The 19,348-nt window shown below is 39.0% G+C and overlaps 1 protein-coding gene across 11 annotated transcripts in view; it reads right to left on the reverse strand.

Moving 5' to 3' along the window:
• KMT2C (lysine methyltransferase 2C) overlaps positions 1-19,348 on the reverse strand; it is a 165,214-nt gene that overhangs the window by 26,362 nt on the left and 119,504 nt on the right. For 9 of the 11 annotated variants that reach the window (XM_015852848.2, XM_015852855.2, XM_015852858.2 and 6 more), the window contains 14 exons: positions 18,617-18,736; positions 16,038-16,168; positions 14,790-14,976; positions 11,282-11,386; positions 10,862-10,909; positions 9,549-9,686; positions 9,361-9,393; positions 9,158-9,277; positions 6,975-7,113; positions 6,516-6,730; positions 6,324-6,397; positions 3,943-4,125; positions 1,432-3,312; positions 78-403 (listed from right to left, as the gene is read on the reverse strand). In XM_015852848.2, coding sequence (XP_015708334.1) covers positions 78-403; positions 1,432-3,312; positions 3,943-4,125; positions 6,324-6,397; positions 6,516-6,730; positions 6,975-7,113; positions 9,158-9,277; positions 9,361-9,393; positions 9,549-9,686; positions 10,862-10,909; positions 11,282-11,386; positions 14,790-14,976; positions 16,038-16,168; positions 18,617-18,736 — 3,700 coding nt within the window. The remainder of the gene's footprint in view (positions 1-77; positions 404-1,431; positions 3,313-3,942; positions 4,126-6,323; positions 6,398-6,515; positions 6,731-6,974; positions 7,114-9,157; positions 9,278-9,360; positions 9,394-9,548; positions 9,687-10,861; positions 10,910-11,281; positions 11,387-14,789; positions 14,977-16,037; positions 16,169-18,616; positions 18,737-19,348) is intronic. The other 2 variants (XM_015852859.2, XM_015852852.2) reach the window with 1 other exon arrangement.

Genomic DNA, 19,348 nt, shown 5'->3' on the forward strand with positions numbered 1-19,348 from the left:
AGCACTGTATGTAATGATTTATGTAAATTTAGAACTACCACTTTAATCGCCTGGTTGTACAGGACTGAAGAGCTTACCTAAGACCATGAGGTCTCATCCCCATGGTGCTCATATCTCCTGGAAACTGGGGTCTATTGAACTGCCCATCACCAGGAAATGGCCCACGTTGATCCTTTGAGTATACTGCAAACCTTGGCCCACCTGGAGGGACAAGAGAGGATCTAATATTCCCAGGATATGGAGGAGGAGGGCGGTTAAAAATCTGATTTAAGTTGTCTTGCTGCCAGTGCTGGAGAGGAGCTGCATGGGGAGGAGCTGCTGGATCCTGTAAGGCTTTTTCCTGACGAACTGCATTCTTCTTTTGCTGCTGCTGTTGTAGAATAATTTCACGTAATTTCTGCCGCTGTTAAAAAAAAATAATAATAAAAAAAATCACTGTGCTGGACTTTGCAGATGATGTATTTTGAAACACTGCAGTGTTAAGCTTATCCTGCTCAGGGATGTGATTTAGCAGAGGGTTGTTAGAGTTAGGGTACTATGGTTAGGCTGCGGCTGGACTTGAGATGATCTTCAAGGTCTTTTCCAACCTGGGTAATTCAATGATTATTGGAATAAATAAATTCTTCAGTCATTAAAGGAAAACATTACACCGCCACAATCAAAGCTTGATTTAGGATTGGGATTACACAGTACAAGATGATGGCAACACCATTTTTATCTCCAGATCTCTTGCTATTAGCATGAAGCTACTCTGCCAACTAACAAAGAAGCAACAAACCCTTTCCTCTATATTATTCTAAACTCGTGTGAGAAATATTGACTATTTTTTTCTGCTAAATCTACTTCCTGTTGCCCCTCCCAAACAGAAGACCAAGCAGCCTCCCACAAGTTGAATGCAATTCTATGTCTCAGAAAGAGCTGCTTGCCAAACATTCATTGTTAAAAGCCTGGAGCAACAGTTTTTGCAGGAGAGCAGTGACCAGCAGCAGAAATAACCTCAGCATGTCTGCTACCATCTGAAAAGTTTGATGTCCAGTCTAAGATCACTGCCTACACCCTCCTTAATCTGTGAACAAGTCACTGACAATCAGTTCTACAACTCATCTACTATAGATCAATTGCCTATATAGAATTAATTGTCCTCTCAAGGTGTTTCTTTCTCATATTGCAGACAAAATCTTCAGTGGCTCCAGCAATGGCCTCGCTTCCATTCTTAATCTTGTCCAAACTCCTTAATAATTACCAATGTTTTTATATTCCACATATGCATTATCCAGAGAACCAAATGAACATAAAGAGTGAACAGAGAGTTCGACATCACACACCTATGCTTAATGTAAAAAAAAACCCAACTCTTCAAATATTTAGCAAAAATGGGGGGAATGCTACTTCTGAAAGAGGGATGCCATTACTATCAAGTATTACTCTCACCTGTCGTAATTTCTCAGTGTCTGCTTGAGACATATTCATGGTATTCTGCGTATCTGTTACTCCTGTAGTGGGTGCTGGGCCAGCACCTTGTGAAACTTTGGGGAACTGCTGTCCTTGAGAACTCATTGGAGAATTTGCAGATGCACTGAAGTTGCCCTCAGCTCCAGGCCGTGACTGTTCAGCAGCATCGTGGGTTAGTTGACCAGTTCCAAAAGATTCTGGCTGAGGCCTTGGAGTCATCGGTGGTTGATCATAAATATCACGTGCTGGAGCAGAAGGACCGTGGTTAAATGAATCTGTTATTGCAGGTCCTGCTGGTCTGGGAGTTTGAGAACATGGGTCTGACGGCCTGACAAAAGTGCCCTGCAACCTGTTCTGTGATGTCTGCAGGAAAGGATCTCTATTTGGTATTAGTCCCGGTCTTGTCATTGCAGGTCTGTTAAAACTCTCCTGTATTCCTGGTCTTGGAGTTGCTGGTTGCTGAGAATAAGGATCATTCAGAACTGGCCTTGGTGTTCCAGGAGGCTGAGCGTATGGATCAGAATGTCTCTGATTTGTTGGAGACTGAGAAAACAAATCTGCTGGCTGTGCAGGTCTCGGTGTGGGTGGTTGCTGCATATATGGATCAACTGTGGTGGGCCGAGGAGTTCCTGGAGGTTGGGCGTAAGGATCAGCAACTGGCCGAGGAGTACCTGGAGGCTGGGAATAAGGATCCTGAGAAGCTGGCCTTGAAATGGGTCCAGACTGAGAGAAAGACTCACTCTGTTGCCGCACGATCCGGGGTGGATGGGCAAAAGATTCCTTTATTGCTGGATGGGGAGTAAGGGGAGGCTGGCTGTATGGATCATTAGGCTGATTATGGGAGAAGTTATCCACTGGCCTTGGTGTCAGTGGAGGCCTTTCATATGGATCAACAGCAACGCGCCTTGGTGTACCTGGCATTGATGCATAGGGATCTTGTGGGGACTGAGGAGGGCGCATGGGGGTTTTAAAGTGTCCAGGGCTCCCATCAACAGGAGTAGGGGTAGGAGTCAATGGTGGCCGTGCATATGCATCAGAAGAAGTTACTCTCGGTCTCTGAAATGTATCAGTTCTAGGAGCTGGCTTAGTGAACGGATCACTGCTTCCAGCTGCTAAAGGAACTTTCCCTGACTGATCCATAACCATGGGTGACCTTGGGACCCCCAAAGGTTTGGAAAACTGATCTGAGGTCATAACAGGCCTGGGTGTGTCTGGTGGCTTTGCATAGGGATCGCTGCTACTTGGAGATGAAGAACATGAATCCCTGACTGGTGAAGGCCTGCTTCCTGATGGTTCAGTTACCTGAACGGGCCTGGATATAGATGATTGTGGTGCACAGGTATCCAACGGTGCAATGCTACCTCTTCTAACAAAGTTCTGATTACTAGGTGCTGGCCTAGGTGTTCCTACCATTTTAGCATATGGATCCATTGGGGAAGGCGGTCTTGTGTTTGTGGAACCTGGAGAAAACATTTGTTGTGATGACGTTTGAGGAGTCTGAGACTGAGACAGTGAATCATGTACCGGGATGCGGGTTGGAGTAGGGGGTGGGGCTTGTGGTTTGAGGAACACATCATCGGAGGATGCTGAAGTAGGTGTAGCAGGTAGCTGCTGCTTTGCAAATAGATCCTTATGGAATGTTTGCTGTGCAGGAGACATGCTGCCACTGCCAGCCTGAGGTGTTAGGGGGCTCTGGATCCCACTGCTGGGTGTGTCTGAGCCAGACTGGTTCAGAAGCTGTTGCGAACCAAACTGCTGCTGTTGCTGCTGCTGCTGCTGTTGCTGCTGCTCATTTTTCACTTGTTCAAGCTTCTGTGTGGCTTCTATTTTGGCTTGCTGCTTACTTTTTTGACGCATTTGCTGTTTAAAAATCATAAGGAAAAAGGTTATACTTTTACATATATATATATATATGTACACATAAAATCCTTGATGAGTAAAATGAATCAGGAATTAAAACTTCTGAATACACTAAAAAACAATTATGAGTAACTGTAAATTGTAAATGCAACAGGAGCAGAGAGCACAGCTATTTGTTAAGTTCAATTACCTTGACAAGCATTTTGATTGCCTGGGAAGAAAATTTCCCAGGTTGCCTAAAGAGCAGCACGGCTTTCCAATCTTATACTCCAAAGATGTGTACCAACAGATGCAGAACTGATGGAGGTAAATAGGTTCCAAGAGACAAGCGGCCTAACTTGAAGCAGCAAGCTGCACAAGGTTACTGCTATACATGGTATATAAAAACAAACTACTCCACCAGGTAGCCATACAAAGGAAGAATAACTTATTTCCACAATAGGTTAAGATTTAAGGGTCAAAGCTTTCCAACAAAATTTTCCAGCATTTACAAGCAGGTTCCCTTCTGATAACATCTATTTTCTTCTATAGCGCCAAAGAAAGTTTAAAATTGATTTTATTAAAACAAGATTCCAACAATGCAATAAAAGGCAGGGAGAAAAACGACAAAAAGCCTTAAATGCAACACACCTGTCTGAATTTCCACTCCTGCTCGTGTTCCGATTCCCTCTGTTTTAATGGATCTTTAAAGAGGTCGGAGTCAATACGTGAGCTGGGATCAATGCTATCCTGTTGCTGTTGCCTTTTCATGGAGTCATTTGACATCTGTACTTTATTGATGCGCAAAGCAGCTCTATTATCTCTGGCTTTTTGCTGAAAAGAAAGAAAAAAGACATAGGCAGTTAGTCTCATTTTCTTTTGCTAAGTGTGAAAACTGCATCTGTTATTCTTACAAAACCTAAAATGAAATTACTTGTAAAACTTTTTCTTTTTAAACACACACATGCTTGTGAAAACTACCTTATCATTATTACATTATTATTATTACAATGAAATCCAAGCTGAAAATACTCCATTTTCTTTAGCAATCTTACATTTAAACTGACATACAAAGAGAGAACTAAGGGGTTATTAGCAGTAGAGGTTTTCTATGAGCCTCTGTTCAGGTTCGGTGCTGTGGCAAACAAGCATGAATCTCACCAGTACACCTTTCAAACCACACACTGCGGTGGTCTGAAACCCGAAGATGTGAGTACAGCAGATGATGTCTGGATCAATAAAGACCAATAATGTGAAGAACTTCAATGACAAGAAAAATACAGTCTACTCCATTAAACAGACTCTATAGATCTCAATCTGTGTTAAGTCAGTAGTATAAACATAGGATATGGGCTTCTGCATCAGGAAAAATTGGATGAAAGAACAGCAATTCCTCTTCAATGAAGCATTTCACAGCTATCCTGACACTTTAAAACATCTAATGGAAATTTCAAAGGGTCTGTTTTACTGCCAATCTAGGATGTGACTCCTTTGCTGAATCAAATTTTCATATCTTTTCTACCTTTTTCTTTTTTAACCTTTTTTTTTTTCCCTCCTTCAATTTTCAAGTGGTGGCTGCCTGTTAGGAAAGGCTTAAACTCTTCCCCTCCAACAAAGAAACAAGAAGCGGTAACAGAGATGAGAGCAACAACGCAGCAGTAATATTAGTGTCATTTCCTCTCTAAGTGTCAAGACTATGCAAGTAAGGAAAATAAAAAGCCTACAGTGAAAACGTAAGCACATCTCTTAGTTTTATTTCTAAAGTAGCCTCCATCCCTCCCCAGCTGAAAGTTCCTCAGTTCAGGCACTCAAGCAGCTTCTTGTGTGCACGATGCTACGTAGACCAGAAACAGCTGCAATGTAAAAGTACATGAACTGTAACATCTGTGAGGAAACAACTACTTTGTACCATGCAAATACTCATGTACACGTCTGTGCAACCGCATGTTCCCTTTCTGTAGGCAGAGAGGAGATAATTTTTGCATCTACTTCTTGGGCATCCATTAGGAAAATAGGGCTGTATTTTTTCAGAGCAGTGAAGAAGGAGCATTCAGTAATAGCAATAATAGTAAACTGATAATTGCCTGGATAAAAGCCTACCCATTTATGTCAATAGTTTCTTGTAAATGCTATACGGAAGGAACTTTCAAGAAGACTGAACAAAATCTACAGAGTGAAAGTGAGAACAACCATCCAGCTGCTGTTGTGATGAAAGAATGAAAAGAATCAGGACAGGATGGAGATTAACAGCATATTAAAGGAAAGCACGTTTGCCAACAACAGTTGTCCAGGTCAAGAAGAATGAAACTAATACAGGTTTTGAGGTTTGGATGAAGAGAGGCTTTAACAAGAGGTGCCAATAGAGTACAAAGGTCACCAATTCAGTGGAAGTTCTATAGAATCAGGAATCAGCATTCAGGTACTCCAGGCAGCTGCTATAAGTATCTGAGATTGCTTGGCCAAAATGTGAAGAAAGTGAATGCTTTTGGTGAGAACAGAGTAGCTTGTGTGATCCACAACATGGAAGGTATCAAAAGTTTCCATTTCAGAGGAAGATAAGAGAGGGGAACAGTAAGGGAACAGCAGAGGAATAAAAGGAAATTAGCAAAATAAAGATATGAAGCTCTGCTACCTCTGGAATTGGTAGTTCAACATGGGGAAGACTTCAGCAACTCAAATGGGGCCAAAAGGAAAACACCAGTGAGAGAGGAAGATAAAGAGAGAGGAAGGTCACATAATAATTTGTTATTATCCTTATGAAGAAACTAGTGAGGTCCCGTGCAGAAAGAAACAAGGGCAAGTAAGGCTCGAGGCATGAATCAAATGTAGCAAAGAGGCTGTGAGAACAAATGTTCTCATCTCATTTAAAGCCTTTATCTTGCACAATACTACTGTGTAGTTTATTTCAAGGCTGAAAGGCAAGTGAACTTCCACGATCCATAAACTTATTTAAAAAAAAAAAACAAATGAAAATCCCACAGATGAAATACACTTGCTGAAAGCGTGCAAATACAGGAGGTGGTTTTTCTTACCACATATGGAGCTCTCTCCTGTGAGCTTGCTTTCCTCCACAACTTAGCAATCTGCTTCACTCTTGTAGCCCAATCTGCAATTTAAATAAAAGAAAATGTTAATATGTAAGACATTAATAAGTTTATATCATATTATTTCAAATAAAGATGTATACATTTCCACATGCTATATGGCTTTATTTGCTAACTCACCTGGGAATTCTTCCTTCAGATTAGGGAAGTTGATATTTGTATAGAGAACAGGTGCTACTGTCGCCATTTCACCCAATGCTTCTTCTTTTTCCCACTTAAGAGTGCTTCTTTGAGCATTGGACATTGTATCACCTTCACCTTCCAAAGGTGGAGCAGATGGTGCCCATGAGCTGTTTGGATCACTTACCATTGGATTATATGCTGGATTCTTATCCCTGACAAATCAAAAAGAAGTTTTACTTTGTAAAGAGATTTCTCTCAATATACAAAAACAATTAGCACAGTACTTATTCTGCTTGCTATCTAATTAGCCAGCAGACTGCAAAAACATAGTTTTTGTAGTAGTGGTCAATAAGCAATTAGTTAAATGCTAACAGTATCACAGCTCTAATAACACCATTATCATCCAATTGGTGAATGCTAAGCAATGGTTGTTTTAGACTTCCTATTTTAACGTACCTGGTATCAGGATATGGTTGTTGTGTTATGGGAGAGAAAGTGCCCAGGCCACCTCCAGGAGTCAGGGCTGTATGAGGGAGATGAGGGTTAGGGCCAATCAGGCCATTCATAAGTGGCACTCTTGGAAATGCACTCTCTCCTAGAATGAGAATTTTAAATCATTATTTTATAGCGTGAATACATTTTAGAGTAGAGGACAAAATATTTAGTGAAGAAGGCAAGTCTCATCAAATGAAAAACTAATTGCTTTCAAGTTCTAGAATCACAGAATCGCCAAGGATGAAAGAACCTACAATATCATCCAGTCCAACCATCCACCCATCACCAATAGCTGCCACTAAACCATGTCCCTCAACACAACATCCAAATGTTCCTTGAACACCTCCAGGGTCGGTGACTCCTCCACCTCGCTGGGCAGCCCATTCCAGTACTGACCTTACAATTTTGGGAAGGTTTTGAGGTCAGTTTACTTTGGTTCACTGTAAGCATGTGTTCTTTTCTACCATGTGCTTTCAGTCCTGACAGAGTTATGATTAACCACTCAAATTAAGCACCTCCTCTTCTGAGACGGCAGCATACCAAAGTAAGCTTCACTATCTATTAACTCTGGAATTTGTAACTTATGAAACAGATAAACCTACTCAAATGAACATCATTGCTGTAATTAAATGTCCAGCCGAGCGATATGAGGGCAGAATATTTTATTTACTTGATAAAAACATTAAGCAAATGTGGCACGGGCAAATTTATTCCAGCAGATGGTCTTTGCAGATGTTCCTACACAGAATGAACACTGACCTGTGAGTCCCTGTCACTAAAGTACAATCATAACCGTGCTCTGAATATTTTCCTAAAAGCACAAACTCAGAAATCAGTATACTCAGTGTTCTCCCATGCCTGAGATCATTATCTTCTTATTCACACATGACTTAAACTACACAGGAAAGTTTAGTTGGGATGAAAGTAACCCATCAGACAGCATTTAAGAGAATATGCTGTATCATAGCATACTGTAACTGTGAAGGCCTGGCAAGGAGGAGCCAGGCTCTAATTCAGGCAGGAAGCTGATATACCTAAATGAGAACAGAGTGTTAATTTTATTTGAAATTGCTGAGACTTGATACAAGCTTTCCCTTTATTGAAGCATTTCTCTCATAGAAACATGTGGATCATTACACACTAACTGAACAAGTTATAAATCCAAAACTTTGTAATTGTGGCAATTCCCATAAGGAGAATGTTAAACAGCCTTACAGAGTTCAAATGTTGAAGTTATCTCCAAGTACCCAAGCAACTGGGAAACTGGTACTGATACCTACGTTATCTTTTGCTTTAAATCACCTCATTATTTGCTTTAAACTGTCTCCTTTCCTATAACTTTTGAAGTCTTCTCTTTTTATGGAAATACAACCAAAGAGGAAACCAATCATTTTTCTTCTTATAATTAATTTGCAGGTGAAATCAAATTGACTATCACTTTTTGTAGTACCAGTACTACAGAATGGGCACTCCTTACATGAGCTCAAGAAAAACGTACTAATGGTGACACCTGATGAGAAGAGTGCATCTAATTATGCTCATACATACCACTTATAACCTGCTCTACTGGTAACAACAAGTCAAATTAGTCTGCCTCATGCTTTCAATACAAAAGTAGCAATATGCTCTATCAATTCATAATAATTTTAATAGTAGGAAAGAGAACAAATGGTATATTTCAAAACTTCTGAACCTCCTCTTTACTATTTGGATAGGAATAGTTAGCATGCTAAACTGTGAAGACTCCCTAAATGAAATTAAGAATCACCAATTCACTGTCACACAGAATTTCTCATTACCCTTGAGGAGGTACTCAAAAGTAATGAAGGAGCAAACGCAGAAGAGAACACACGCTTTATTGCAGACAGTTTCAAGAACATGAAAGTGTCAGCTCAAATACAACCTCCAACACATCACACTCATCTAAAATAACTGTCCCTTTAAGTTAGCAACATTTACCTGCACATGAGTCACATGCTGCCTTCGGAGAAGTTATAGAAAAATATTCCATAAATTATCAACATCAGCTTCCATGAGTTAAGAATAGCAGGAAGTAAGGCATGCCCTACTTTCAGGTCAGTATTTAACAGATGCACAACTCTCCTGACTAAGCTGCTTTTTTTAGAAGTAAGAAATGAACATACCCTGACTGTGCAAAGACATAAGCTGTGGTGGAGGTGGAGGCTGTGGCAAAGGAGCTGTCTGTGTGGTTGCTGGACTTAGAACAGCTGTGAACAGATCTTCGACATCTTTTCCTCCCAGCTCTGCAAAAACACTGTGCGTGAGTTGGCTGGCATTGTTTATAAACTGCATCTTGTAGAAGACAGCACAGATTTAGAGCACATACCTGGGATTTTGTACAATTTGCCAAGAATAGCACCTGTGCAAATTAAAAATATGGGATGAGTAATCATTAAAAAAAATGCAATAAAATTAATTCTGCAAGCAAGAAGGTAGCAATACATGGGTAGCAATGTGAGTTCAACAACAGAAAGCGTTTTCCAGAAGACTAGATCGAGAACAACAACAAATTACCATCTGTGACCATTTTGTCTAGTTCTGGACTGAGGATTCCATCCAACTGTTCTTCACTCAGTGGCCGTGAAGTTGGGTTGACATTTGGCTGAGGCAGAGAAGAAGGATCATCAGAGATGGGACCAATATCCAATCCAGCTAAGGAGGGAAGAATATAAAGTCAGACATGCTAAAATCTACTGGTACAGAATAAAAGGCATAAAACATCTTTTCCCTAGGTGCGAGCTATCAACTAAATGAAGACTTCCTTAAAACATGAAAGGTAAGGAAAAAGGAAATATTCATTAGAGAAAAGTAAATAAATAACCCCAACTATTCACTTCCAGTTTACTGTATTGATTAAGGAATGTTAATTAAATGGAATGTGACTGGAAGAATGGGACAGTTTTGTTGAAATAAGACAACTGAGTTCAGGTACAGCACATTTTGAAGCGCACAGTTCTCAGTAAACAGTTCCACTCTAATTATTTTTCACATTCCATAAAACAATCATGCTAGCAGTCAATGTTTTATTGTGTACCTCAAGCTTCACTTCAAAATATTCTTACATATTATATTAAATTATCTACTGAAGTGTCCTTGAAATGTACTCAGTATCAAACTCTTCACAGTAGTTTCCATTTCAAGAACAACTACTCAATATTCTAGGTTGCAACTAATAATTTGCTAATCCAGACAAAACATAACTTCCTATATAAAATTCATAGCATCCTTAACATGCCAATGTAACTCTCAAAAGAGAAACATCTTCGAAAATAAAATACCACACTTCAGTATTTAAAATATATTTCTGTAATAAACACCAAATAAAAATAAATTTAAAATAATGAAACATGCCATTCTACTTATTGTGAAGCGTGTATTGCATAAACTGATCAACCATCAACAAGTAAAAAAAAAGATATCCGGTGGAAAAAAGATATCAATCTGACTGCTTTATTCATGCTTTAATATATTCACATTGTTAAAATGCTTGTAATTTACTAAAGATACCACTACGATAAAAACAATCCACTACGACTGTAAGTAATATTATACAGTGACAGCAAGAAAACACATGGCTTTGTATCATGAAAAACAAAAACTCAGGAAGGTTTCCAAATACTGGCAGCAAAATTTATGCAGTACTTTAATAAATGCAGCGTGCAGAGGTCACGTTAGACTCAAACAATACAGAAAGAGTGGAAAATGGAAGCATGGATTAGTGACACAGTAAAGGAACGCTAGTTTCTACACATGCAGTTCTCTCAGCTAAAACCACTAGGAAAGGCGACTACTTCTAACCATGGATCATCCATTGTTTAGTTTCTTACCAAATGGGGAGGGTGAGTTCTCAACCTGGAAAGTGCATAAATCAAGACCTACAGGACCCAAACCAGATAAAATGGATGATTATAACATGAAAACAAAAACAAAAGTAAAGAAAAAGCTTCATGCTGAAAAAGCTACGCAGGTATGACAGACAACAGCAGCTATTTTTTATTCTCTCTTAAGCAGCAAAGCAAAGAGACAGGTAAAACAAAATGTTGAAGAGGCTGTGTGATTTTTTTGATGGTGTTTTTTGTTGTTGTTTTGGTAGAAGCCAACAAAATCATCTCAAACCAAGGTGTTTTCAAAATACGAAAACCATATCTGAAATAACCTATACCCATAGGTATAAAACAACAACCACGTCTACAATGTAGAGAAGAAAAAGAAAGCGAATACCAGAGAGACCTCATAAACCTACATACCCGAATGATCTCCAGACTTTACCAAATCATCAGAAAGGATTCCAAGAATATCATCATCAGTATTTAAGACTTCAGAAAGATCAGCTAAGGGGTCATCGGTGCTACCTGTAAAAGAAACAAAATAAACTCAACCAGTTCTCAAATGAGAACTCAATATATCACATACAAAAGCCTATGAAGGCAAAAATCAACCAAAGTGTTTTGGGACAGCTCTCAGCAAGAGAACAGAGATCATAGGATGGCCTGGACTGAAAAGGTCCACAATGCTCATTTAGTTTCACCCTCCTGCTATATGCAGGGTCACCAACCACCAGAACAGGCTGCCCAGAGCCACATCCAGCCTGGCCTTGAATGCCTGCAGGGATGGGGCATCCACAACCTGTTCCAGTGAGTCACCAGTGAGTCTCTTGGCTGGCGGGTAAAGGATTTACTTTATCTGTCTTTTAACTGAATTTCTGTCTGAAGGCAAATAAATACTAAAGAGAAAAAAGTCTTCATGCAGGAAGCTCCAAGACAGTATCAGTAGCCTTCAGTTCTTCTGCAATATTGGATGCTATGGTGTTTTTCTCCGCAGCATGAGAACTGTTCCTAATAATTCAACTTCTAATTTGAATATAAATACATTGAGTAAGTAGCCAGAAAGGACTAAGGTGAAAAAATGTAACTGAACTGTTTAGCATCCATTGTTACAAACTGACTGCGAATAAATTCAGGCTGTAAGTTAAAAGGCTCCTATTAAGGCAATCAGATTCCATAATGACTTTCCAATGAGTTTAGTAGGTGGTTAAAAATCTAACTGCTATCACAACGGAGCTGGTTAAGACTATGAAAATACTAAGGGCCAGTGATAGAGGAGGCTGGACTCCATGATTCATGAGTCTCATACTATACATCTCATATAAAACCTTTTTTTTTTCTTCTTTACCAGCTTTAATTCAGTGAGCGCTAATTATCTTGGAAGCAACTAAATCCCTTTAGTCAGCTGCTTCGGATCACAATCAATAGCTGGTTGACATCTGGTGCCAAATAAATAGCTCAATACTGCTCATTAATTTGACTCTTCAGAATTGAGATGTAAACTAAGACAAGGCTAAAAGGAGAATAAGTTGCTTGTCATGCAGGATCCCTAACAGAGCACTTGGCTACTGCTGATCTCATGATCCTGACTCCTCAATGTATTTATTTTAAGTTTTAAAAGTATAAAAATGCCTGTCCCAGAGCTGCAGCCACCCTAATGTGTTTAATCAAACGCTATCTATCTAGTTGCAAAACATCCCAGAAGCACTGGAATCAGTTGTGCAGACTCCTCTCTTTTGGCCCAGGAAGAATTCCCTTAGCATTCCTTATTTCCAGAACCTTCATAGAATACATCTTGCCAAGAGGTATTTTATTTATTTATCTATTTTTAAATGAGATACAGCCAGGTAAAGAATCCCAAGAGTGACACAGGGAGACCCCAGAGCACTCAGGATGTACAGATCATCATCTTCATAGTTACCAATGAGCCAGGCAATCTGAGAACTGGTGCTCCCAGCAAGTTAGCCTCTGCACTCTGCTCCAGTGCTTGCTTTCTAATGAATTTAAGGCTTGGTACCATGTAAAATACACCACAGTGGTGTGTCATTTGTATTATGGAAGAGATGAGTCTCATAACTGAAGCCCCTTTGCCAGGAAAAAATCAGGGCTTCAAACACAGCAACCAGTAACTAGTAAAGCAGTGAAGAAAAGACTCCACAAACACTCTTCTGGCTGGCTCTGCCAACTGCCATCATGACTGGCCAAAGCTTTGGCTCCCCTTAATGAAGCTCTAAGAATAAATAGTCACAGAATGTCATTGAAATACACTGTAAATTCATTAGGAAGCTGAACACATCACTGTTAACTCCCTAGCAGCCCTGTATACATGCTGAAGTGCAAAGCAGATCCAGTAGCTTCTTCAGATGCTTGAGAGCTCTTCAGAAGATGAACTTTATATATCCCTTATTGCTGGGTTCAATCAATTGGAGTTTCCCAGACAAGAACAACTTCCTTGTGGGAAAGACCTATCCAATTCAGTATGGACTCTCACCGAGTCAGCAATCATTGCGACAAACAGCACTGTAGGAAAACAGCACAGTAACAACATGCTCCTACCACCTCCTGGTGCAGTGAACAAAGCAGGTCTGTGTCAAACTGATTAAAATAGCACAGGTGCTCTTTTACTGCTCTCACCACCAGCTCCTCTGCAATGCTCGCCAGAAGGGACAATGTGACTGTTGCTAGCTCAATAATTAGCAAATTTACGAGGGTCTTCATCACTCAAATTGCATCTGGCTCCCCCAGACATGTGGATCCTGTTGTGGAAATGACTGTCTCCCACATAGTCACAGAAAAAGAGTTAAGAAAAATTGCACTGGAACCAATGAATACTGGCAGATGACTTCTCCAACTGCAACAAACAGCTTTGTCTGGACACAGTTTTGGCCTGAAATCCCAACACTGGAGATACCATTGCTGAAAACGTTCCTATGGCCAAAAAATACTGTCCTTTAAGCCTCTCATATAAAATGGGAAAGACAGTAGGTCTTCACAACCTATGAACTTCAGTGGTTGCTAGTAGTTTATTTATTTTCCAATAACCACACCCTTATAATTTATTTCTACATAAAAATAAGATGAAAATATGAAGTTTTCCAACTTTGTCTTCCCCCTCTTTAATTTCCTTTTTCTTGGAAAAATGGAACATTACATAAGCATCAAGTCTGCACAGTTTTAACACCTCATACTATCATATTACATGAACATTAACAACTCTAATCAAGCAGTTTGATACACTGACAAAGACTTCTGAATCTCTGCTGAGGTGAAAAAATGCCTACATAAATACATTTTGTTGCAGAGATGTAACCAATGAAATACAAACTTTGAAACACTTCTTTTTTGGTGGTTTCCCCTTAAGGGGATTTTAACCTTTGTATTCTCTATTAAACTCAATTTCCAGTGTATAACAATCAATGCTTAATTATAAATATAGCCTTTTGCTTTTCATTTAGCAGAGTTTTGCTATGTAACAATCAGAAATAAATGCTCTCTCTACAAAAGACTGATGGGTGTTGTAAACTTTAGATGGAAAAAGATGCCAGAATGAACTGGAATAAGTGTGACAAATTAATCCTCGTAAAGAAGAAACAGTAACAGTTAAAATACCGAATGGTAAAACACCTCCAGCACACAGGATACACTACAAGACACGGAGAAAAAAAAGTAGTGGAGAAGACAGTAAAGTTTGTAATTGTTCCTTTGCATGACACTGTCCATTCAGTAGTACTTATAACCCACTGGCTATCTGCAGATCTCTCTTCTAAAAGTGATTTTTAATTAGAGTAGTTTTGTATTCTCTTATAATGGATCTGTAAGTGAATGTTACTGTCAGCCACTTTCAGATTTGTATCAGGTTCCAATTACTCCATCCACTGCTCCTTCTGAAACAACTAGCAGGTTACAACAAACTAACTTCAGCTTTGCATACCTTGAGGGCCCAGTTTTGCCTGAGCTGGAGTGGAAGTTGAGCTAAGAAGAGGGTCAGATGAAGGATCCAGGAAACTGGTGGCCAAATTCGCTTTACATGAGAGTGGAAGTGATTGTTCAGGTAAATTATCAAGGCTCATCTTGTTTTGTCTACTAGTATCTAGTAGATCTTTGCCAAAGAAAGCTTCCTGCAAAGAGGACAAAATGATTCAATGTAGGAAAAACACCGTATATATTGAAAAAGTTGCACAAAGAGTAAAGTTAAAATGAAAACACCAATGGTTTTGGTCTGAGTTCCACACTCTATCCTATATGGCAGTCCTTTTTCCAGGCTAGGAGGTGCAAATATACTGCTTACCACTTACCTAAAGTAGCTACATAACTACCTTAATTTCACACCTTCACAATTATACAGCAAAACTTCTGAGCCTTTTACATATGCACAGCACAGACACTGTAACAATACAGTGTTATTACAAGCATATAAAAGTGCACGTAGTAATGCATAATATATCTCAAAAAGGTTTTCAGCACTTGAAGTATTTCTCCTCGCACAGAAATGACAGCTGAAAAATACTACTGAACAACTTGATCACGACCAAACAAAATGTTCATGACAAACATACATCAGGAACACTGAAAGGCTGGATTTCAGTTAATACAAAATCATCCAACCAGAGATAGAGGAACAAAAGATTGAACGCTGTTAAACATACATTTCATGTTTGAAATGCTGCGTAACAGCTACCACTCACCTAAACCTCAGCACAATCTGACAACAGTCTAGCAAATTTTCAAGTCAATTTTTATATAACAACTTCTCCTGTTTCCAGGTAGCCTTTAAACTCTCGATTTAGGACATAACGGCAAGAATTAAAGCTATAGACTGATTTTTAGTATCAGTTTTATCCACACTCATAAGGATCAACAAATACTACTTCATTCCTGTTGGGACATCAAATCAGAAATGGTGGGTGGGTAAACGAGCAGGGATCATTGTGGTGAGGAGATGCAGAGCATTTAAAAACACAAATCTATAGATAATGTTTCCTCTGTAAAATCAAGTGCTATAATCTGCCAAGAAAAAGTACTATCTAGAGTAAATGTCATGATCAGGCCAAGACTTCTGACATTGGAATGAAAAAACAGTAGTCGGAAAAGAAATATGATTTGTATGAGCTATGAGTCAACAAACACCAAGATCTTGTTTGCAAACGTTCGTACACACAAAGCACAGTGAAGGTTTTACCTGCAAATAGGCAGGAAAAGTTTCTTCAAGTTTATTCTTCTTTTTCCTGTAACGCTTTTTTATCTTCTCAGTACTCTCAGAAGCTGGAGTAGACTCCTCAACTGGAGTGTCAGGCAACTGTTCTGTCCAGCCTGTAAAAGTAACATTCAGGAACAAATATACTCTTTGTCTTTCTCAAAAGGTACAGTGGTAGCAAATCTTGCTACCTATTTGAGGGCCTGAGTTATCTGAATTAATCTGAATATCTCTCTATGTGTCTTCTAAAGGTGACTTTCATCTACACAGCTGTGAACCTGATCATCTGAGTTCAAGAAGTCAGAACTGTCATCTGCGATAGTAACCACATCATGATCCTATCATACTTTATCACCTGTATGTAAACCTTCAATTTTTCTGTCTCTAAGCCAACCCAAAAATGTGGTCATTTGAGAGAAACTATAGGTACCATTCAACCAGCTACCTGGAATTCTACTGAAGCAGCATCTCCAAAATCCACACTGCTGAATTACACGTTGATCACCTTCCTGTTTATAAACCAATCCTTCTTGAATTAGAAGTACAAACAACTTTTTAAAACCTGAAAAATGGCTTGTAGAAATAAAGTACAGATCAATAAAAGGAATCTGTAAAGAATTCCTTCAATTAAGATTTACGCATTTATTCAGCTACCGAATACAAAGCTGCACTGCATTTTTCCCTAATGAACACAGAAGAACAGTGGGCTGATCAATCATTCAGTGCTTTAATTCAACACATCAGTGAAAACACTAGGGGAAGAACTAAACTTTTAAAGTCCTCCACTTCTCCCTTGCAAATGTTAATTACAAGGAGTTAATGATCCTGGGAAGTTATTTAAAAAACTACATCATTTAGTAAAGACTGCCACTCTTTGTACTACTGTCACCTCTTGTACCATATACAGTGAGTAGACTGAGGCTCACCAACACTGTGACCTCTGCCTTGTTCAAGAGAGAGCTTTCACAGCAAAAGGAAGTGGGACATGGCAAGAGTACCAACAGCTTTGTAAGGCTGATGAGGAAGCTCTCAGCAAGCTATGATGATTTAAAACATACGAAGATTTTCTGAGTTATTTTTCTCTTAACAAGCAACTGTGCCTGAGCAAGAAGCTTATCTGTTTAACTGAAGAACATTGCTTTTTAACAGTAAGTATTGTACTTTATTGGGAATGAGTAATTCACTTTTCTACCTTTTTCACTTTTTTAAAAAACTTAAAGGAGAAAACCCCTATGTATGAATTGAGAGTTTTTAATGCAAAATCTTTCAGCAGTACCTAAAACAATTTAGCATCTCATAGCATTCACAAAGCAGGAAAACATATCTCTAACATAATTGAAGAGAAAGCAATCCCTTTTTCTGAACTGGAAATCCAGCTACTACGTTGGGTTGCAATAATAACAGAATCATTTGCTGACTTCATAAGGTTGTTCTACAAAAGCAAAAAAAAAAAGGAAAAAATCTATTAGGTTTTAATACTGACTACAAACTGCAGTAAATGTAGGTCTTCACCATGTTTTAAACTGAATAGCTCAGTGAACAGGGAAGAATAACAGCAGAAATTGAAGGCCAGAGTCCTCTAAGATAATCTCAGTCAACTTCCAGAAGCAGCTGCCTCTTTCTACTGATAATAGCAAGCTAAACTCTGACTCCAAACTAAATACATACCACATCTCACCTCAATGATACCTAAATGTCATCTATGCCATGTAGTGTGCAAAAACCCAGACGGACAAAATAATTAGTCTAATTACACATAGCAAGCATGAGAATAAGTCCTAGGAGTAACACCTGACTTCTTGTTTGATGCTCAATCCACTGCATATTAGAACACCAGAGGCATCAAAGTGTTCTCACAGTGAGAAGAGAGACCAAACTAAGTAGGATTCTTCAGCCCTGGAAACGATGACAACTGAAGGGGGGTAAATATGACACATCTAGAGCATCTTAGAGTATTACAAATTAATACTGTTTGGTTTTTTTTTTTATACATAACAAAATCATGAGATTATCTTATGAAACTCTCACATATCAAGTTTTAAATGAACAAAGGCAATTACTTCTTCATACAATACAAATATTGCTGAACTCACTAGCACAGGATTCACAGAGAATAAACAGATGCATACAAAAGATCTAATATCTCTGTGTAACGTGCAACATTGCTGCATATTAGAACTCACGATCCAGAAGATAACTCTAGATCCAGACGATGTCTGAAGGAAGGCTTATCATAACTTCTCTCATCCTGCCTCATTTCTCACACTTTCGTCTATCTGCTATTGGTCAAAGCTAGAGCTCTGACACAAAACAGTCCTCTCCATTCATACTGTTCAGCTCTAACAGCCTTCAATTGTTCCAGTTTCTTTGTAAACCATGGGCTCTGCCAAACCTGTATGTGCATAGGAACGAGTATTTTCTGTTCATTAAAAAAATCATCACAACAAACACTAAAACCTGCTTCCTTCACAGCACGTCTCCAGAAAGCACTACACGTTGTAAGTTGCACTAATTTTACTTTACTACGCATGAACAAAAAATTAAAAGCAAATTTCTGCACTTACCCTCATCTCTGCCAGGCAACTGCTCAGAAACAGATCCAGAAGAATCTTTCCTTGAGAGAGATCTTTTAGTCTTCCCCTGCCCTGTACGACTTCTTTGACGTACCATAAATCCACCAATACCTAAAAAGAAAGCAAAATTTCAATATACTGATTAGAACTGTATTTCACAGCAAGAATGAGAGCCAAGATTATTCTGCAGCTGAAGGGGACAACTGCACCTAGAGATGAACAAATCCTACATACCTGAAGAGCTTTCATTTCTTAATTTTTATGTCTCAGTGGATATATATGTAATTATCAGAAAGGATCAGAATTTTAGGACTTTAATACATCTGCAAGAAGATTAAATCACCAAACCTGGTGACTTTCAGATGCTGGTTCTCTCCTCCTTTGGCAAGCTGATGAATTGCTAAAATTAGTCAATCTACTAAATGAAACCTATTAAAGAACATTAAGGGGTCATAAGAAAATTCAAATTGCTCTGGAGAGCTCACCACTCCAAATGACAGTATTAGAAGGATGTACCACATAATGAAAAGATAATTAACCAACACGATACTGGCTGAAACTCCAGAATCCTTCACTAATGATTGACTGCAGTGCTCCTGGTCCTTTACAGTTGGTCTATAGGTACATACATGCATCAAACTGAGGTTTGTTCAATTTTTCAGGGAAATTGTTGGCTGCAGAAAACTAACAGATGGCTGCTTAACAACTCATGATCCAAAATCA

Source organism: Coturnix japonica, chromosome 2 (assembly GCF_001577835.2).
Source record: "Coturnix japonica isolate 7356 chromosome 2, Coturnix japonica 2.1, whole genome shotgun sequence".
Taxonomy (NCBI): domain Eukaryota; kingdom Metazoa; phylum Chordata; class Aves; order Galliformes; family Phasianidae; genus Coturnix; species Coturnix japonica.